Source organism: Triticum aestivum, chromosome 6A (assembly GCF_018294505.1).
Source record: "Triticum aestivum cultivar Chinese Spring chromosome 6A, IWGSC CS RefSeq v2.1, whole genome shotgun sequence".
NCBI classification, from domain to species: Eukaryota; Viridiplantae; Streptophyta; class Magnoliopsida; order Poales; family Poaceae; genus Triticum; species Triticum aestivum.
In genome coordinates this window covers 611,970,316-611,992,582 of record NC_057809.1, presented here as the reverse complement: position 1 = coordinate 611,992,582, position 22,267 = coordinate 611,970,316, and the positions used below count along the sequence as shown (strand labels likewise).

The following is a 22,267-nucleotide window of genomic DNA, read 5'->3' as shown; positions in this document are numbered from 1 at the left end:
ATCACGTCCAATGTTGTCCTTCTTTCAATACGTGCATCCTGAATCACATACTTGATTATGTAATATAGCTTAATGTGCATAGGAGTATATCATATACGCTGGCCCATGTAAGCATCTGTGTATCCCGGGAATTGCCTTTGGTGACCGAGCTCAATGGAGGCCTCCAGATTCAAAATTCAAATCTCATCGAAATTCATATTTTTACATTTCAAAAAAATTCTAAAAGTACAGATATACATGAAGGCATAACACACATGTGTGTAAATTTTCAGGGCAAAACACGTTGAAATGAGGGATGTGCAAAAAAGACAAAGCTGGGGCTATTTAACACATGATACTATTCATCCTCCCAGGCCATGAATTTGTCTTTTTTATACAGGTCGCATTTCATCATAAAATTTTACACACATGTGAGTTACATCCTTACATACACACATATTTTTTTTCAGAAGTTTTTGGTACATAAAAGTTTGAATTTGAAATTTCCAAAAATAAAGGCCTCCATGGAGCTCGGCCTCCAAAACGCCATTCTCGTGTGTATCCTATTTATTCAATATTTTTACTTTTTTCATTACAAAGTCGCTTGCCTCCGCCCCCACCCCCCGACGCCAAAAATCCATACTATATTTTTTCAATATGTGTATCCTATTTATACATTAAAGCAGAGTATTATGTAAATAATTGCGACCTTGATTCTATGAGACAATTTAATCTTCTTTGATTTGTTTTGTGTCTCGCTTTATGGCAGCTGAAGATGCCCCATACACCTTAAGACATTTTTGCGTGTGTGTGTGTGAGAAAGACATGTATTTTTGTGAATATTTCAAAGGCCTGTGGGATCAAATCCGGCCCAAAACGGTGTTGTTTACTGTTAGTTTCACAGCCCAAACAAAGCAGAAGAATCGAACCGACCGAGCACCTCCGAGAGAGGAAGGAAAACCCTCCAACAGAGGAGGAAAAAAATCCATGGCGTCCGACGACCTCTTCGAAGGCCTGCCTCCGCCAGCGGCGCCCGCCGGCGAAGACCGCGCCGCCTCCCCCGCGCCGCCTCCTCCTCCGCCGGAGGCTCCGGCGCCGAGGCGGTCCGCGCTGAAGAGCGCCCTCAAGCGCGACAAGCCCTCCCCCTCCTCGGCCGCCACCTCCTCCCCCTCACCCGCCGCGGCCGCCGCCAGCGTCGCGGCCCCCGATGTCGCCCCCGAGGGCCGCGGTGAGCGCTCTACCCCCGCCGATCCCTCCCCTTTCCAATTGCTTGCTGCTGCTGCTGCCGCTGCTCGGGAGTTGGATGTCCTGCTAGGCGCAGTCAGATTTCAGATTAAGCCACCGGCGTTGCTGTAGATTTTAGCGCCGACCGGTTTGTCCTTGTGTGGCAGTGTTACCTAGGAGTTGGACGCTGTGTGCGGTCGGCCGGAGCGAGGCGGGAGTGTCAATGGCGTTATCAAACAACTTCGTGTTGAGATCGAGATGTGGATTTGGTGAACATGAGGGGATTTCTAGGTCGGGATTAGGGTTTCCTGTTGCGAGAAAAAAGTGCATTTGGATCGGATGGCTTCAGATTAGTAACTGTACTGTACTGGCTAGAACAATTTACTTGAGCAAATTGCTAGAACCTGTTGCCGAGCTAGACTAGGAACAGATAGGGATCATGGCAAACTTAGGTGGTTGTAGCTTGTTTTGCCATGATAATAACCCTAGGGATCAGTGACTCCAGTCCACCAGCTAGAACAGCCTATTTTGACAGTGGAGTCAAACGCGAAATGCAACACGCGCTGGCATATAGAGGATGCTTCATTATTCAGTCGCAATGAAGTTCTGAATCTAAACCTGGTTTTAGATGAGTTGTAGAGGTCCAAAACTGAATGTCTTTTAAGCTTGATTCAGCATCTTTTGGCTTGCCTTGAGAACTTGCTACCATCTTGAAGTAAGTCAATGGGGACTATATTGCATCGTACTAGTCAAATTAATGCCATGTGCCAAGTAGTTATGTTGTTCACTTGATTTTTCTGCCCATTGTTTGCTAGACCTATCTACTAAATGTTCGTTTTTACTATGTTATTTGGTGTTAAATGTATTAGTGGAATCTGATGAGATTTCTGACCAGTGACCTTGCCAACTTGTGTTACCATTACTCTTAACTCAAAAGGTGAAACCATAATCCATAAGTGACTCTGCTTTCTTGTAATCTGCTCTTAACATCACAGTTATGCCAGCAGTGCTAGCACTGAATGTCTTGCTCTATGCCTATCGCAAGAATATGGGTCCTGTGTGACTACTTTTTATTATCTCCATTTGTCTGAAGGTTCTGATTCATCCAGCTGTTCTCCACATGTTTTCCTGATAATTTATGCTTAACCTTTCTCTTAAGTTATTTGCTCTTTGAACTCTTGTAGCAATAACGTAGCTCTTTTATTGCCACCCAGTCATGTTCTAAGACCAATGTATTGCTTCCAGTTCCTGAGAAGCGCCTTCGCTTCAGAACTACTGTTGATGCATCAGAGATGCAAATCATTGAAGCAATGCAGAAGATAACTTCACACATAGGAAATCCTTCAAAATTCAGCAAGGCATCGAAGCTAGCTCTACAGCTTATTGAGGCTGGAAGTGTCAAGCCAGAGACAATCAGTCACTTCTTTGCTGTACTAGAGGCTGCAATGTCTTCACTGGGAGCCTGTAATGAACCTTCTGTACGTGCAGATTACCAGGCACTGTTTAATGCCGCTGAGGGTGTAACAGAGGTGAAGTTTCTACTGTTGTTAGAACAAATAGCTGACAAAGTCATAGTTTTCTTCCTTTGTGTGCAGTTCTGTTAACCCATTGCCTCATGTACTTACAACTTTCTGATTGATGTGCAGTGTTTTAACAAACAGCAGAAAAATCAGTTTGATGTATGGATGCTTCATGCGGTGGTAGCTAATGATCTCTGTACTGATGACAGTTTTGTGGTAAGTGTACTGTGGTAATATCCAGATGTTGATTATTTCCTCAACCCAAGTATCGAAGTTGCACTATACCTGCATGCTACGGCTTCTGTAGCTGTCTACCTTCATGTCCCTTGAGAAATATCATTACCAGAAGTCCAGAATGCTTTGTGCAATACTGGCTTGTGTGTTGTGCACTAATGGACTGGTGTCTTATTCTGCAGTTCTCAAAGGCTGTAGGGAAGATCAAAGATGCCATCTCAGCCCTGCCAGTAGCAACAGTGGACGATGATAACGATGAAGCAGCAGCACTTGCAGCACTTGCTGAAAGCCAATCTGGCACCACTGAGAATAAGGCAGCTGATAGCAACACACACGCTGCAGCGTCCAACTCGGGGGAAGAATCATCTGATCCTTTCGGTCTAGATGATCTCCTCGAGCACAAGCCAAAGAAGTCTGGGAAGGCGGCTGAGGCCCTGAACAGACAGGCGGGCGAGGAGGAGTCCAGGAGACTTCTGGGGTCACGGCGCGAAGCCCTCCTGAAGTGTCTCGAGATGGCTGCTCGGCGCTACAGGATACCCTGGTGAGTCCTCTGACAGACGTGCGCGCGCCGTCATGTATATATGCATGCCACACATTTTGTCTGCTCTTCTAAAATTCAGTTCACTGTCGCTTGGTCTTATCAGGACGCAGACGACCATCGACATCCTGGGGCGGCACGCATACGACAGCGTGGGGCGGTTCACGGCCCGGCAGCGGGAGGCGGTGGAGAAGCTGTGGAACTCGATCAAGGAGCAGCAGATCCGGCGCAAGCACGGCAAGTCGGCGAGCGGGAAGCTGGACGTGAACGCCTTCGAGCGCCTCCAGGAGAAGTACTCCCACGAGAAGATCAGCATCCGGCGCGCCGTCGGCGGCGCGGGCGACCGCCGCGCCACGCAGTGGCTCGGCTAAAGCAAGTCGGCACACCCGGCCGCCCCTGCACGTCTGATGACCGCGGGCGTTACACCGATCGGGATGACGGAAAACGACGACGATCCCGCCGCTCCCCTGGTACATGTGGCCTGAACGACGGTGTCCTCCGGTTCATGAAAAACTGTCGAGCGCTGATTTTCCACAGTGATGTGCGTGACGAAGATGACGCGAACCGCGGGCGTGTGGGTTATAGTTTTCATAGTCGCATTCGTGTGTGCGCCCCATTCTTGTGATATCATCTGAATCGCAGCATGTCCACAGATTTCTTGGGTGCCCGTGCGTGCGTGCGTGCGTGCAACGCTGGTGTGCACATGTGAATGCGACTGGGGTTTGCGTTCTGGGTTGCTGTTGGTGTGTGGTGGTGATGGATAAATGCTTGTTATTCTGAAATCGTCAGCGTCTTGGTCTCAGGGAAGCTGACCAAGAGGAGGAGACGAGAGGCGACCAGATAGAGGGCAGAAAACGAGACGGCCGGTCGGCCTCAAAATCTTGAGACTGAAACCGTAGCAGATAAGCATAGGGGTCGTCGACTCCAATGCTTTTACAAATGGCATGGCCTGCATAGGCGGTGCTATTTTTCACTGTCTCGCCCTCGATATTTCATTTATACTACATTAGTAAAAGCACTTTGGCACAGTTAAAAAAGAAGCATCTCCACCTCGGCACGGGTTCGAGGGACCAGCGGGCGCCTTTTTGGGTGGAGCGGTACTTCATCCTTCACATTGATGACGGCGGATCTCGGCGGCGTGGTGCAGTGGAGACTTGGCGTCCGATGCGCGGTGATGGATTCGCGTAGGTGGAGGTAGTTGTCTGGTGTCAAGGTGGCATCGATGGCGGCGTGGCCTGACAAGGTAGAAGCCTCAATATCTGCTCTGAAGACGAACCTGTGAAAGATGGCGGCGACGACACATGTGAGTGCGTCAGACCAGTTTATGCCCCAGACCCGGTATGTGGCTCGGCTGAGGCTTCTGGCTTTTGATGATAGGCTTAGGTGAGTAGACCGGGTATTTGGCTCAGGTAGCACCCCTTCATCATATGGATAGGAGTAGTGGCATATGTTACCAAGATGACGGATTCAGGCATTTTGTTGTAATACTTTGTAAGGTCCTCGTGAATAATCAATAAAATGGCTGTATGCATCTCTCAGATACAGAGGCCGGGGTCATCCTCCATTTCTAACAAAAAAATATTAGTCTCGCTGCTACTATTTCTTACTGCAAGTGCTATACACTGATTGGAAGAAAAAAAAATATGTTGTGGACAGTGGGAGGAGCGGTGTCACTATCAGTTTGTACGTAGCAGTATTTGTATGCACGTCGGGATAAATCCACGGGGCATGGATTCAGGTGGCGGTCGTCGACCGTGCGAACTAAAGCGCGGCCATTCGGCGGGAAATGCTTTCTTTATCCATCTGTCTATGCCCTGCCAGTGCACGCACGTACGTGCGCACACCCTCACCTGGTTTTTTCTCAATTCATTTTTCAGATGCGATGTTGACCGGCCACGCCCAGTGGCTGATTGATCGATCCCTTTGTACGTACGTTTCAGCCTCTCCTGCAACCCTCTCCCTGCGACCTGTACCGGAATGTGCGTGACAAACAAACAAAGATGGGATGAGAAGCATTTTCATTTCACATGCACGCACGCACGCATTGCGCATTCCACATGCCCGTCCAGTTGAGCAGCGCCATGAACATTTCCCTTTTTTTAGTGGTTAATTGGTTGTAAATTAGTACTCCTTCCGTTCTAAAATTCTTGTCTTAGATTTATCTAAATACGGATGTATCTAACACTACAATGTAATTAAATACATTCATATTTAGATAAATTTAAGACAAGAATTTTGATACGGATGGAGTATAAATTAGGGTAAAAGAAGCCGGCCGGGCTCCTTGTATTCAACGCAGCATTTACACGTTTGCTCCCCTCAAACCGGACAAACGCTGCCCTACTTGTCTCTCCACCACCTTCTCCTAATCTTCTTCCTCCTTCGCCACCGTCCCATTCCCCGCACGCTCCCCAGCTCCCCTCTATAAATACCCGTCCAACCTCAACCTGCACCGGTACCGGCCGGCGAACGAAGTAGCTAGCTAGCAAGGCACGTCGTCCTCGACCGAGAAGCTCCGTCGGCGCTAGGAACAATCGATGGCTGCGGCGGCTGGTGGTGGTGTTGCGGGGGTGGCGGGGTCGCCGTGCGGGGCGTGTAAGTTCCTGCGGCGGCGGTGCGTGGCCGAGTGCGTCTTCGCGCCCTACTTCAGCTCCGAGCAGGGCGCGGCGCGCTTCGCGGCCATCCACAAGGTCTTCGGCGCCAGCAACGCCGCCAAGCTGCTCGCGCACCTGCCCCTGGCCGACCGCTGCGAGGCCGTCGTCACCATCACCTACGAGGCCCAGTCCCGCCTCCGCGACCCCGTCTACGGCTGCGTCGCACAGATCTTCGCCCTCCAGCAGCAGGTCCGTCCGGCGCTCGTCTCATTCTTCTTCTTCCATCTTCTTCCTTGCCGATCACTCCTTCGGTCGATCAATCAATCAGCTGGCCACTTCCCGTCATGGACGCAAGCTGATGATTTGATTTCTTGCTTATTGCAGGTGGCGATCCTGCAGGCGCAGCTGATGCAGGCCAGGGCGCAGATCGCGTGCGGCGTCCAGAGCACCGCCTCGCCGGTCAGCCATCAGTGGCCGGACAGCAGCAGCAGCAGCATCGCCTCCCTGCTCCGGCAGCAGGAGGTCAATAGCGGCAGCTTCGCCACCGGCGGACCGCTTCTGCCAGAGCTCATGGGTGGGGACGTGTCCATGCTGCAGCAGCATTGCGGCGGCAAGGTGGAGGGCGGCGGAGGAGGCGGCGCCGGGGACCTCCAGTACCTGGCTCAGGCCATGATGAGAAGCTCCAACTACTCCCTGTAGAAGAAGAATATCATGATCAAGATCAAACCATGCATTTTGCATGCTTCCAACAACCTCATCGACGATCTATCAGAGTGCTGCTAGCTGGTGGAATCGTGTCGGCGGCGGCGCCAGATCGAGCTAGAAGAACGCAGGAGAGAGGGAATTGATTAACCTGTACTGAACTTTTTATCAGTGTTAATTCTGATCCTACAAGTTACTATTGTACTACATATTATATATCTATATATTAGAGGAGGCGCAAGCCCTGCATGAGTGGCTCAGTTGATGAATCTATACAAGCAGCTTATATATTGCAAGATCACCCATTATCGGACTTTTATTTTGCAAGTCTCGATAATGACATCACTGAAAAAGATATGTATGCGGAAGTAGTATATGTAATCCTTCTGATGGCCTAGTGAACCCAATCATGCGGAACAGATTAAGCGATTAGGTTGCAGCAAGATGCATGAAACAAAGTTCAATATGAATGATGTAGTAAAATGTGTAAATCTTGCAGTTGCAGGCTCTGGTAGGATGAACCAAAACTCTACCGTCTGAAGCTACCCTTTGTACGTTTGTTTGTGTTGGAAATAGTTTAGAAGTTTGATAGTGCATCAAAAAGTTCAAGGAAGAGTTTGAAAAATGAATACAAGTTACATTTTCTGCACTGTTGCTCTGTTGTATCTCAACTGTCTGAAACTGTCAGTTTTACGCGAATCTCTTTTCGGCGCAAGTTTGAAAACTGTTTGGAAACAATTTACGCCAAAGTTTGGTACTAGTGCATGCATACCAAAAGTCCAAGTAAGAGTTACCACAATAGCACACAACTTTGAGTTGCCATCAAGTTTCCCCCTCTCTAGAGACCCTAAAATCACTTGTATACATTCATAGCTAGGCTTGTACGCACACTAGTATAAACTCATAGGCTGCTGCTGATAATCCTAGTTTTTCATGCCAAGCACAAAGACTGTCCCCCTGATCAAGGACATGTATGAACTGCCCAGCCGCTCATCAACGCGTTTACTTTTGGTTCCATTCACCGGAGTATGTGATGTCCTACACAAATGTTGACCTTAGTCACTCATGCACACAAACAGAGACACGGCGAAATCACTGATCCCAATGGTTGATTAATTTCCTGGTAGAGTTGACTGCAGCAGATGATTGACCAAGTTAACCGCTAAAGTAAGTTATAAATAACTTACTCCTATTAGCACCAGTACAATTTTGGTGCCACATCCCAGATAAAAATTAAGAACTCTAGCACTCCAATTGAGCTATAGGATACTAAAGAAATGTGTATAGTACAATTCAAATTGAATGGTTGGACATTCTACTGACAATAATTGAGATAGAAGGGTATATATGCCAAATACTACTGCTGACACAGTGGTTCTTTGGTTTAACTAGTCAGCAGATAAGAACAGTGCTACTGCTGTAGGGTTTTGGAGGGCTAGCTATCATCTTGGGACTCTACAAATTATTTCGTCTACACATGTTCACTGAATCCATTACGGTAGGGCTAATTAAACTAGTACAAGTTCAGGTCAGAAGCTAAATGCTAACTAAAAGAAATGCCAACTAAGAGCCAAAAATGTATAGCCAATGGGCAGCAGCAAACTACTGTTTCAGGTCATCAAAAGCTGCTGTACGCAATCAAGCAAGCAAGAAGCTGCACATGAGCTCATTTTTTACTTGATTCAGGGGCGGAGGTTGCTACAAAATCTGGAGTCTGCTAACCTGCTTGGACACCTACAATGGAAGCAAGCTCAAGCATAGCCGAGTTAACAATCTGCATAGGGCAGTGACTTTTGCGATCCGCCCCCCTCATCGATCGGCGCAAAGCCGTAGATTTAACGCGTGATTAATGTGGGTCGGTACAAGATGATGATCTTCACATGCACATGGTTAGGTGGCCTAGGATGCTTAGCCATTGGTGATTAGGTGGCCCTAATTAGCACTAGCTCAAGTTTTTTGTCCTTGTCAGTGTCTGAAGGTGAAGGGGTTAACTCCAATTAGTAGTAATTCAAAGCAGGGGCAACATCTGTTTTTGCAAAGCCTGAAGGAGAGAAGTTGAGAAGAGCTTCTGGTGTGTTCTCTTCTTCCCTTTACACAGTTTGTATTAGTCAATGGACGAGGAACACAAAAAATGAAGAATGTGATGGGACTGTCTCTTAAAGTTGAAGCCAAATTTCATTAGTTTTGTTTGCTTTTGTCACTTTGTGTTTTGTAAGCACTGCTGCTGGCTACTAGCATCAAGCAATAGGGAATGTATAAGTAGAATATGTTTGGACTCAGCTGGTCAAGAAGCTAGTCATTTGGTCAAACAAGGGTGAGCACAAAAGGCAGGCTTATTATGGCACTTGAGGGTGATTAGGCCCCACTAATCACAGACAGCTTTAGCACTAATCCCAAGCCACAAACAACTGATGGGAAATGAAATTAGAGCTGCTTTCTCTGTGAGTGTGCAGCTGCTTTTGGTTCAGTCTTGGACCAAAAGAAGAGGGAAGAGGCCTTTCCAACATGGCTTGCAATTGGAGAGGATGATAATAAAAACAACACTAGTATAGTTTGTTCCAAGCAGAAAAAGCTTGAGGAAAAGAAGACAAATGAGATGGAATATATATGATGAAACAGGTGCCTTGGAAATTGTGCTTGTGGCGCCTCCACCATCATTTCGGCTCCAGAGGCTGTTTGGCCGTTGCTGCTCACCATGTTGCTTATCAAATTCTTTCTGAAATTAATCCTTATTAAATCTGGAACCTTGTTTATGGGACAACTTTGCAAAAATAATGTTGCTTGGTCGTTGGACCTAAGATTGTAGAGTACCCTTGGTTTGTAACTGGTGACAAATAAAAACTTTGTCTGGAAATTAAACTGTTGGAAAAGCCATCCTTTTTTAGGGAATGGCGGAGGTTCGGTGAATCCTATTCTCCGCTCTAAGCAAAAATAAACTGTTGGAAAACTACATTTATTTTGACATTTTCATGTACATTTTCTAAAAAAGTATAGATTTTCTAAGTATATGAATATTGTTTCAAATAATTCATAAATTCACATGACCATATGAATTTCTACTTAAAATACACGAAAGATTCATTTTGCAATGCTAAAATACTTTCTATTGTTAAAATTTAAATTTGTATGGAATAAAGGTACATCTTTGCCAAATGCTATAAAAAATAAAAAAGTATGTATTAGTAGAAGCTCGTCAGGCAAATTTGCATCTATCCTTAGTTTAAACTGATAAATGGCAATTCTAGGTTTTTGCCGGTGGTCCGCCTCTTTTGGATTTCCTTTGTTCGTTGCTTTTTGGATGCCTTAATTGAGTCGGACTCACGTAAATTGAGGAGAGGGGGCATATGCCCCTCTTCTCTTGCCGGCTCAAAATATCCCTCAAGAATACACTACTAAGTGTATCATTCAAAGTCCAATATTTCTTGTTTTGACATCTCTATGAACTATCTTTACACTTGAATCTTGGTGGAGAAACAGATGTCCTCTCACGACCACCTTCATTATGCTGAACCTAGTTGGCCACTCAAGCAATGATTTTCTAGTATCATCTTCAAATTTCAAAAGCATGAGTTAGTTATAAATAATATCATTTGCCAATCTATGAAGTTCAAGTGATTAGAACATATCAAAAATGAAATCACAAGGCTCTTGTCAGGTAGGCATTCATACATAAGAAGAGGTGCTACAGTTTGGCAATTAAATTTACTTCATTTCTAAGCCACTCGATACCTTGTCTAGAATCACCAGTAAGTAGTTTGGCAGCAACTTCATCGCCATTTTCCAGTATACAAGCATTGTCAGACTCATGTACATCGAGGGGAGGGGGACATAACCCCCCACCCCCACCCCACCCCCACCCCACCCCTTCTCTTCTTGTTGGCTCCAAATATCGCTCGAGAACACACTGATACGTTAGCTTTTTCCAAGGATCCAACACACGATCGTGTGGCAGTTTCAACTAGTCACGTACACACAAATCATCTCGGTGTATACAAACTAGTTGTAACACTCAATATCTCACCGGCACCCTCACAAACACCGGACCGGAACATACACACACGGACATAGCAACACGATGTTTATACATGCACACATCGGACTAACAACAGAAACTAACTACGAATGAGCTAGCCGACTTAGACTAAGGTACTTCTCCCTCTGTAAAGAAAAATATAAGAGCGTTCGGGCCACTACTTTAGCGATCTAAACACTCTTATATTTCTTTACGGAGAGAGTAATTCCTAATCATCTATTCCTATCTGACTCACACCCCACTATATGCACGGCATGCAAGCCGGCTCAAAACACGAATGACAATACTAAGGCTTGCAAGCCATTTACACCATGTAACCTGACTTGGATTATCCAAACACACTAAGCATACAGTTCAAAGTCTCTATCTAAATTCATGAATGTATATATATTTTAAAAAATACATGATTTTTTATATAATATTTAAAGTTAATACATTTATTTTATTCATAAACATTCTAAAAATATGTGATGTACATTTATTTACATATATTAAAATTTTATTTGCATACATGTTTTGTTTTGCTCATTTTCTAAAATCTGGCTTTTTCTTATAAAAATATATAATATACCTTTTTCGTTTTTAATCTATTTTTAAAACATTTTAAAACCTTATAACCAAAACAAATAATCCTGAAATACAAAATTCACGGTCGGCTATGTCGAGCGCAAGGGCCCCCGTTTTTTTTCTTGTATGTTTCTTTTCCTGTTTTTCCTTTTTTGTTTTCATTTTTTGATTTTTAATTTCTTCTTCATCTCCGTTTTTCTTCTTATTTTTGTTTCTCATTTTTCTGAATATTTTTTCAAATCTTGAACATATATTTTGTTCACCGAATTAAAAAAATGTTCATGAAATTCAAAAAATATGATGAGAGTCAAAATTTGTTCATGAAATTAAAAATGTATTCATCATATTCAAAATTTGTTCACCATAATTTGAAAGAAGTTCATCAAATACAAAAAATGTTTACCATGTTTTCAAAAAGTTCATCGAATTTTCAAAAAAGTTTTCTAGAATTGAGAATTGGTTCATCAAGTTAAAAAAATGAAAATTTTTCATCTAATTCAAAAAATGTTCACCATAATTTTTTTGAAACATTCATCAAATTCAAAAAATGTTCATCCATTTTATAAAAAAATTGTCTGATTATTTTTTCAGAAAATGTTCTTGAATTGAGAATTTGTTCATCAAGTTCATAAAGTGTTCATCGAATTCAAAATTTGTTCAGCTGATAAAAATGTTCATCAATATCCAAATTCACATACATTTTTTAACATCATGAACATTATTCGAATTCAGGGACATTTATTTGGCTCCACAAACTGTTTTGAAAAAAAATCGCATTTTGATGTATTTTGGAAAGTTTTCAAAATCAAGAATTATTTAATAAATAAAAAATGGAAACGAAACAAGAAAATAGGGGGCTCCCCGCTGCCGCTCATGGGCCGGCCCAAAATGTTTGCGCGGGGACATCGGGGGGTGCATGGGCATCCGCTCGCTTGTGCGTGCTGCGCCATATAAGGAGCTCCCATGTAAGCCAGGCATACCCCTCAAAAAAAAAATGTAAGCCAGGCATTTGCTCGATTTTTCCCTGGAGATTTAAGAAAGGCCTCATAACTGACTGTCCAGTGCTCCAGGTCAAGTGTCAAATGGGTCGTGGACCATGAAAAAAAATATGCATACTCCCTCCGTTCCTAAATACTTGTCTTTCTAGGTATTTCAATAAGTGACTACATATGAAGCAAAATGAATGAATCTACACTCTAAAATATGTCAACATACATCCGTATGTGGTAGTCATTTGAAATGTCTAGAAAAACAAATATTTAAAAACGGAGGGAGTACATAATAATGGCCCAAACATAAAGGCCAGCTTTGCAGCCACACCGCCCGCAGTCTGCAGTTTCATGAAGACTGATGATGTTGCTTGTCTCAAAATAAATAAATAATGAAGACCGATGTTGCGATGAAATTTTGATAGACAAGACTCCCTCATCCTCTACTGAAGTAGCACAGGACGGAAAATCAGTGTGTGAGGTTATGGGCCTGTTACACCTACTGTAACCTTTTGCCATCCTACTTATGCACACTAACAATTTGCATCTTCTCAGTCACAGTACCAGCTCCTATAACTAAACCAAATAGGCATCACAGCCATTTTTTGTTATCTGTCCTCTTAGAGAGCGGCTATTGGTTGTTAGTACTCCCTCCGTCCGAAAATATTTGTCATTAAAATGGATGAAAAAGGATGTATCTAGAACTAAATACGTCCTTTTATCCATTTGGATGACAAGTATTTCCGGACGGAGGGAGTACTAGTTAGTTCATCACCTCCAATCAAAGCAACCCCCTTTTAATTTGTTGCAGGCTACTGATACTTGCAGCAACTGTATTTTGTGCACTCGAGAGCGGAGAGCCCTGTCTCCTTATCCAGTCCTTTGTACTGTTGCCTCCGCGCAATTGCTTCAGTCGCAGCAATGGTCCTCAGTCTCTTGAAAGGTTTGGTCTCTACAAAATGATCTGATTAGTAAAATATTTGCGATTGTGGGCGCTGTATTTTCTTAACTTTTTTTTTATGAAGTACATGATCCAAATGAGAGAATCAAACTAAGCAGAGAGCTCAAAGCCAAATGCAGCTTCTTGGCCGTTGCTGCTCTTAAGTTCTTTCTCAAATTAGCCCTCGTTAAATCTGGAGCCTTGTCTATGGGGTAACTTCACTAAAACAATGTTGCTTGGTCGTCGGAACTAAAACTACTATATGATACCCATTGCTTGAAAATGGTGACAAATTAACACTTTGTTTTGGAATTAAACTGTTGGAAAAGCAATACTTTTTAGGGAAGGGCATTATTCTGGTTAAGCCCATTCTCTGCATTTAAGGGAAGAATCGCAGTGAGCACTAACATGCCCCTCACTAGGACGGCCCAAGTTTTAGTTTCTCTCCTTTTGCTTTTGTTTTCTATTTTTATCTTTTGTTATTTTTTCTTGTCACATTTTTCTAATTTTTATTTAGATTTTAAAATGCAATCCTTTTATTTAAGTTTATTTTATATTTTATTTTTAACATTTGAAAAAAATATAAGGTTTTACGTATATTTGTATTGGCATGCATTGACATTTCAAAAAAAGAAAATTTAAGTATATGTTGAAATACAGGAATACAAGAACGCTTTTCGTACTAGAATACATAGAATCTCCTTTTGTAAAAATAATTTTATTATTATTATGAAAATTATAAATTGTCAAATAATATCATTGGAATCGGTAAAATTGGTGTTGCAAATGTCAATTCCAGCTTTTATCCGGTGATCCTTCTCTTCTGAATTTAAAATGTTTGTTTTTTCCCAAGGCCTTCGTTCTTCGGTGGACTATTGCAGATCAACACATTTCCCCTCCTAACAATCAGTTGGGCAAATAATGTGTACATTTTAAACCAAGAGATCTTGTTTAGTTACCTCTGTATTTGAATGTCGTAATCGAACCCCTATGCATGGTGCAAACAATGTTGTCGCCTGGCAAGCAAGAGCAAGTGAGTAGGACTCATGTAAATCCAGGAGAGGGGGCCATTGCCCCCCCCCCTTCCCGGGTGAAAAGGGATTGAATTAAACCATGGCAAGAAATCCATATTGTAAGGGTTACATAAGAATCCACTTACAATGTCACAACAACACAATTTGTGTTCTACTGTTGATGGTTTCCCCCAAAGATTCTTACATGCTGAAATATGCTATCTTGGGATTCATTTCTGCATCCAACAAGATGTTGTCTGCTTTGAGATCTATATGAGCTATCTTTACACTTGAATCTTGGTGGGGAAACAGAAGTCCTCTCACTATCCCGGTTATTATATTGAATCTAGTCGCCCAATCAAGCAATGATTTTCTTGTAGCATGTTCAAATGCCAATAAGCATAAGTTACTTGTAAACAATATCATTTGCCAATCTAAAAGGTACAAGTGATCAAAACATACCAAAAAGGAAGGCGACCAGACTCTTGTTAGGTAAGTATCTCTACTCCTAATGGACGAATTGGTTGAATAGTCCCCCCCCCCCACTTTCAACCGGTTTATTTTCAACCGGTTTTTCTTCGTCCCACCTCCCACCAGCCCCTCCCACCGGTTTTTCTCTTTTCTCGTCTGACCGGCAATACCCAACGTATTTATGGTAATCAATCATAATTAATCCACGTATAGTAATAAATCAATCCAGGTATGGTAAGGTCATAACTCAGGAAATTTTGAATATGGTAATTATATGGTAATAAATTTAAATTACCCCAAAGGCTATCAATCCAGGTATGGTAAGACCATAACTCGGGAAATATCGAATATGGTAATAAATTTAAATTACCACCAGGTATGGTAAGGCTATCGATCCAGGTATGGCACGCCCTCACCTGATTACCTATCACAATCTCCAGCCCCACGCACACACCAACGTATTTATGATAATCAATCATAATTAATCCACGTATAGTAATAAATCAATCCAGGTATGGTAAGGTCATAACTCAGGAAATTTTGAATATGGTAATTATATTGTAATAAATTTAAATTACCCCAAAGGCTATCAATCCAGGTATGGTAAGGCCATAACTCGGGAAATATCGAATATGGTAATAAATTTAAATTACCACCAGGTATGGTAAGGCTATCGATCCAGGTATGGCACGCCCTCACCTGATCACCTATCACAATCTCCAGCCCCACGCACGCACCAAAGAACCCACCCGGCACCAAACGCAGCTCCTCTCGATCCCCTCGAGTAAACGCCGCCACCGTCGTGCGATCTTCCTGACACAGACGCCGTCGCCGCCTCCTTCCCACCTACGGCGTCCCCCACGTCCATGGTGACGGCGCTCGCGTCCTACACTGACCCTCCGCCTCATATAGGTTGGTCGTTGATGGAGTGGGATGTGCCGCTGCGGTTTGGGGAGGCGCAATCATGATCTGGTTGGGATCTCAGTGTGGACTCGTTCTCTGCGATGAAAGATGGCGCTGCCTCCCTGGTAAATGGGATCGGAGGAAGGGGCTCTACGTCGTGAATGTCGGCGAGGTAGCGGCCGAAGGCGAGCCCGACGGTGAGCACGGGTGTTCGTCCCATGAAATAGGCGGCCACGGAGGGCGGATCTGAGGCCACCCCAATCGTCGGTGGCCCTTCCTCCCATCGCTCATCGCCTCCATTCTCTCTCTCCTCTAAATCTTTGTCACCCCTGCCTGATTCTGGCCGACGCCATCCGGCTCTCGCATCGACCACCACCAGCACGGCTGCGGACGAGGCGCAACCGCAGACGCCGCCGCCATCCTCATCCACCTCCTCCACCATCCTTCCCAACCGTCGTCGGGGGCACCCGCCATCTGCGCTCTAGCCCACCCGCTCCCTCCTATCCCCTCCCCCTGCCTGCCAGCCCCGTGATCCATCGCACAGATGGCAGGTACTACAGCGACCTCCTCCCCAGCGGATCCGGCCTCCTCCGATGGAGATCCATCCTGGGCACCGCCTTATTCTCATGCGTGCACGTCTATATCAACGTCTCATTCCACCTCACCTGAGTCTTTACCTTCCCACCTCTGCTTCAGATCCACATCACTTTGCAAGGTATGTGCTTGATTGTTCCGAACTGGATCGATGGATTGTGCAAGGTACTTTGGGTGTCGTCATTGACGACAATTGTCATGCCATGCTACCATCGGAGGGGTCCCTCATCGATCATTAGGGTCTTCCGAACTGCACGAGCTCCATTGAGAAGGATGTTTTTAATTCTGGTGTTGCCTACATGCTTTCTTTGCCTGTATCTACTTAGCTAATGTCTTTTTATAGATAGTAGCTGCTGAAGTGGTGATCAAAGTTGTTCATTATAAGGAAACAACCATGATAACAAAAGTGTATATTCCCTGACCTTTGACCTGAAGTACTTTTTCATTAGAAACTTGCAACAGCCAGGCATTGAAATTAGCAACAGCTTCGTACGTACTGAACTAATTTGCAGCAACACGTACTGAACTAAGTTAGGTTATGCTCATCGTTCCAACATGCTTAGTGATAACCACCTAGCAAGCTGATCAAACATGAAAAAATTGAAGTGCTACTGCTAATCGTACTATTCTGAATGTGAAAATCTATTTAATTGGCTCTTCTCTAATTGTACACTTGCATAAATCTCAGATCTTGCAAATTACAGTATAACCATAAAATTCATGCTTTGACTCCTATAGGGCCTTTTGCACTTTAATATGACTAATAATTTGCCTTAATATCACAGATTGTATTACTACCTTTCTAAGTGAATGACATTCAAAACGAAGAAATCCTTCTGGTATTGGAGTGTAGGAAAGTTGAGACTATAAAACCAAAAGGTTATATTTACATTTATTAGAGAAGGTTCTTTACTTTTTATAGGAAAACACAAAATGTTGTGATGTAGAGTCTAGGTGGTAGGCCTCCTTGATCCACTTGGTGGATGAGGGCGACTCCGGTCCTGGCACCCATAGTGCCAGTGATCCAAAAATCATAGGGCCTGGATATAGCTCTAGCAGACGTATGCGGCTTGCGCATCGAGCTTGGTCGTCTCGAGCATGGAGATAAGCGAGTTGTAGACCAAGAGCTGGTACAGAGATAGACGAGTTGTAGACAAGAGCTGGTGGGCAGCAAGAAACGCATGCACACCAAAAAACAAATCTGAGTCACATGCTTACTTCTATTGGTTTCTACAAAGAGCGGCTAGCTTAGATCTTAGACCAGTCGGTCACTGTCGAGGTCGCCAAGGCGATCTTACAGCACCGCCGTGGGGATTTCTCATAATTTTATGTAGGCAAGCCGCAAGCGGTGATGGTGATTGGCTGGGTGGTGTCGCTGCCTTGGGAAGAGACGAAGTGATGGTAAAAGTAAGCAGGATCTGATGATTCTTCCGTGGGGATAGCCAAAGTCAAGATGTCGACTACAGACTCGTCGCGGACTTGCAGTGAACCTGGATGCGGCGAGCCTGATTTGTGGATTGATGGCGGGTCTTGACTTTGTTAGGCTGGGATTGGATGGTTGCGGAGGGTGGTGTGCTTGGTTGAGTTCCCATGGAAGAATGTGGCCTCCTCGTGGATCTGGTCATGCCCATCCTAGAGAACATTATGTCCCTAGCTCCCTCGAGGAGTAAGGACAGTGCAAGCGGCAGCAGGGGGTAGGGGTAGATGTGGGGAGGGATGTCGGCGGCTGCTTGAGGTCATCATGATGAAACCCTTAACGTCCCATCTTCATCAATGGAAGTGGAAGAGCACGAAGTCGAGATTGGATAGGAGTTTGAGTTCTTTTTGGCACCGATGGGTCCCCACTTTAGAGATGTATTTTTTTTGCGTGCGAGCAAACAGTGGGTTGATTCTAAAAGGGATAGGCACTTTTCAACAGAAGTGCATGACGGACCAAAAATATGACCTCATTTTATTCGTTTGATAGATATCGTATTATTCGTTGTTGTTCGTTCGGTGAAATTTCCTAATATTTGATTATTGTGTTTCTAATTAGAGCACCCCATAATCACCCAATATGAGGGGATGATAAATGAAAGATACTGATTATAAATTTTGAAGAGCCCGTGGCAATGCACGGGCGTTATACTAGTTTATATATGAGAAGCAAACGCTACAAACTGGCAATTAAATTTACTTCATTTCTAAGCAACTCTATGCCTTGTCCAGAATCATTAGTAAACTATTTGACAACAATTTCATTGCCATTTTCCAATATACCCTTGCAGACTTTTCCCAAACCTCCTTTTCCAAGCACATTGGAATCAGAGAAATTGGTTGTTGCATTACGTCTCTTCTAGATTTCCTTTGTTCATTTTTTTCTGAAGGCCTTCTTTCTTTGTTGTACTGCCACAAATGAATGTATTTGTCTGCAAACACTCACATAGCCAAATAATGTTTATTTTTTTAACGGCAGATCTTGTTTAGTTACCACTGTACTTGAATATAGCAATGCAGATGTCTCCCGTAGAATGTGGTTGAGTAGCGTGGGGAGAATCCATCGAACACTAATATATGGAGCAAACGATGTTGCCGACCGAAAAACAAGAGCGGGCGAGAAGGAGTCTCTGCAGGTGAATCAGACTCATATAAATCGAGGGAGGGGGACATCCCCCCCCCCCCCCCCCCCCTTCTTGTTGTGGTCTATGAATTCTATATAAACTCGGTTGTTTGTATATTAAGTGTTGGGGATGTAGCCTGTAGCATCAGAACATCACCGGTTTCAATTTTAGCATCATGAGACTTTTCGAAATCCATGATTTTTTCCTAAAAAACACCTAAACCTTTTTTAATGCATGAATATTATTTTAATACATTAACATTTTATTTTATATATGAATATTTTTATGTGCGTACATGAACGTTTTCTCATTTGCTGCAATATAACTTTTCCTTTTTAAAACTTTTTTCTACAATATTTTAAAAACCTTTTGAATAAAATATTTTTTTCTAAACATAAAATTCAGAGTCTTACTTGCCTGCTTCACACCCATGTAAGACGCTTCACGCATTCACCCGACTATTCCCCACAATGGGAAGGGAATAGGAAGACTCCGAGGAGGCATGGAGCGTCTGCTCCCGGCTCACCTACTTTTCTTTTTTCTTGAGAATTCCCTGCTCACCTAGTCTTTACGTGACCCATGAAAATAAGCAACACAAAGGCCAGCTCAGCCACACCGACAAAGTGTCATGATGACTGATATTGTGGTTTCATCCATGGAAAGACTCACTCATCCTCCATTGCATTTTTCTATCTCTGTAATCTGTGATCTTATTGTTTTTTTTGAACTTTTGATCTTATTGTTATGATCAGCAAAAATACTTGCAGCTATGAGAACTATATTTTCTTTGCATTTATTTGGTGAGAGAATCAAATTAAGAGAGCTCGATTGCATCTAGCACATGTGCCAAAGCGCATTGTTGAAATAAATTCCTGGCATTATTATGCTGGGTTCCACTATTCATGTCAAAATAATTTGCTAAAGTAGGACCTATTTTTTACTCCTTTCTTTGCATCTCTAGGGCCTAACTGGGCAATGGATCCTCAGTAATTCATATGATTAAATGTTCCCTGAAATAATTTGCAGGTTCTCATGCAAAAAATAAAGTAGAAACTCCAGGTTTACAGTGAGAACTCAGAAGCAAGACTTCAAGAGTATATGAGAGGATATTTGATAATGCTGTCACTGATTGGCAGACACCAACTGAATATTCATCTGATGAGCTCGAAACTGCAACGTGTTATCGCTATGCCATGCATGTGTTTTCAGTTATTATTCTCTCTGCGCAAGTTTCTCTACAGCCTCACTCACAATGTCTTCTCTTCTCCTGCATAGAATAAATGGACAATCAAGACATGAAACTTACCATCAGATTTTACTGACTATCTTATTCTGTGTTATTAATATTTTTACCACCAACATGTACAGTACTGTAGAACAGTAATGTTGTCATATGTACTGTTGCAAAACCTACAAGCTGTTGTCATATGCTAGACTAACAGTATATGGGGGTATTTGGCAATATTGTCACTTTACTGCGAGATGCTAATGGAATATTCATCTGATGAGTTCAACACTGCAGAGTCTGTGGGTTGTATGTGTGGTATCAGGTTATTCTCTGTGCACAAGGGGATTTTTTTACTTCACCCGCTCATCGACAGCGTGTCTTCTGTCCTCCTGGATTGGACAGCATCCTGCTGCACATTCAGAACGCAGAGAAGACAACCGAGCCATCAGCAATTCAGCAGCCACATGGCAACAATAAGAAATCTCTCGAGTGATTCAAATATGCTTTACCACTTCTCTTTTGAGTGAAGTGAACTCTACGTTGTAAAAGAACAGTTTCTTAAATATATAAAGAAATTATTATTATCTATGATATTGATAGTATTTTTCATGTTAGGTTGCAACATTGGACCTCTCAAAAATAAATAGAAAGCATATATATATAACCAGAGCATAGACTTCAATGGTTATCGATGTGGACGATGGTGACAAGTCATGACCTCTCAAAAATAGATAGCCAGTGTGGCATAGACTGTGTGGACCATGTCATCGATGGATGCAAAGCGCTCTAATCCTCCTAGTACGAGTACTAAATTGCCATGACAATATCCTTGGCCGCTTTCAGTTCAGCAGGCAGGAGTCTAGCAATCAGTTCCTTGAGAACAGACGGGCAACTGCTTTTGAGATGCACGTAGCCATCGCTTGCTTTCATCGCCTCCAAATTGGCCGGAGAAGCGAGGAACTGTAGACATGCTTCCTTGAGCCCATGGCAGCTATGTTGCTCAGCCAGAACCAAACTGGTTGCCACCGTATCGGTGTCAAGGTGGCTGCACAGTTTCTCCTCGCAGATGAGCTTCAGCCTCTGGACGTCATACCTGTCCGCCGCTACAAGGAGATGGCTAGCTGCCACCACATCGTCTCCTTCACGGGTCATCTGCGGGAGCGAGTCGGTGTATATGAAATGGAGCAATGATGTGAACACGTCGGCTTCCATGTCATCGACCATAATCAGATCATCAGAACTCTCCTTCATGGCGCCGAAGAGCTGCGCCTTGAACACAGGCGACCGAGCAGCAAGCACGGACCGATGGGCCGAGAAGGTCTTGCCATCGACTTGAAAGGTCACGTCCGTTCCATCCCCGCTCTTCAGAAAGTCGCCGAAATGTCGGTGCAAGTCGCTCGAGGGAACCACAACGAACTGGCCATTTTCTTTGCCTTTGAACTCCTTCATCACCGTGACGTCGCACCGGATGGTGAAGCAGTCGTCTATCAGGTGCGGCGATCGCTCCAGGTCCTCCTGCTTGATGGAATAGCCAACGCCGCCCCCGGATGATCCTTTGCCTCGGAAGACATTTTCTTGGAAGGTGTACGACGGCACCCGTACCCCGTCCTTGTCGAGTAAGCAGAATCGGACCTTCGCCTTCACGCCTTTTGCATCAGCAGAATCGAGAACCAGGAAGACGGTTACTAGATCGAAAATCTTGGGGTAGTACCTCAGAATCCAGTCGTGACCTCCGACGCAGAAGGGGGGAGAAGTCACGCTCTCGCCGTTCTTGACCAGCCGCTTGGCTTTCCAGTATCCGTCTATCTTGAAGGCATACGATCTTTCCTCGGACTCGGCAACAATGGCAGCAGAAATCTTGCAGTGCTCCGCCATTCCGGTGGTGGGATGAATGGATAGATGGGAACCTGGGACTGTGGGAGAGAGGAAAGGTTTTGCTGCGTGCGTTTATATAGAGGTGTACGCGGGAAGCTGGATCGATTGGTTTCACCTTCAGTTTTAATGAAAACGGCGGACTTCATTTGCATGTTCTCGGTCTCGTTGCCTCTCATTAATTTACTCGTTTACCTCCACGAAGAGACGCCAGTACACTGCGATGCTCGGAGATCTTACTACACTGGAACTTGAAGGTTTTGCTA

General features: G+C 44.0%; 3 protein-coding genes across 3 annotated transcripts; 2 read left to right on the top strand and 1 right to left on the bottom strand.

Moving 5' to 3' along the window:
- Positions 1–912: 912 nt before the first annotated feature.
- On the top strand, positions 913–4,277 carry LOC123129042 (chromatin-remodeling ATPase INO80). The gene is made up of 5 exons (XM_044549182.1): positions 913–1,207; positions 2,449–2,732; positions 2,850–2,939; positions 3,140–3,498; positions 3,602–4,277. The coding sequence occupies exons 1-5, from the start codon at positions 967–969 to the stop codon at positions 3,864–3,866; spliced, it is 1,239 nt and encodes a 412-aa protein (XP_044405117.1). The 5' UTR covers positions 913–966; the 3' UTR covers positions 3,867–4,277.
- Positions 4,278–5,886: 1,609 nt separating this feature from the next.
- On the top strand, positions 5,887–7,040 carry LOC123131370 (LOB domain-containing protein 16). The gene is made up of 2 exons (XM_044551060.1): positions 5,887–6,338; positions 6,474–7,040. Exons 1-2 carry the CDS (start codon positions 6,033–6,035, stop codon positions 6,786–6,788), a joined length of 621 nt encoding a protein of 206 aa, XP_044406995.1. The 5' UTR covers positions 5,887–6,032; the 3' UTR covers positions 6,789–7,040.
- Positions 7,041–20,936: 13,896 nt separating this feature from the next.
- On the bottom strand, positions 20,937–22,004 carry LOC123131538 (BTB/POZ and MATH domain-containing protein 2-like). The gene has a single exon (XM_044551181.1). It carries the CDS (start codon positions 22,002–22,004, stop codon positions 20,937–20,939), a length of 1,068 nt encoding a protein of 355 aa, XP_044407116.1.
- Between the last annotated feature and the right edge of the window lie 263 nt (positions 22,005–22,267).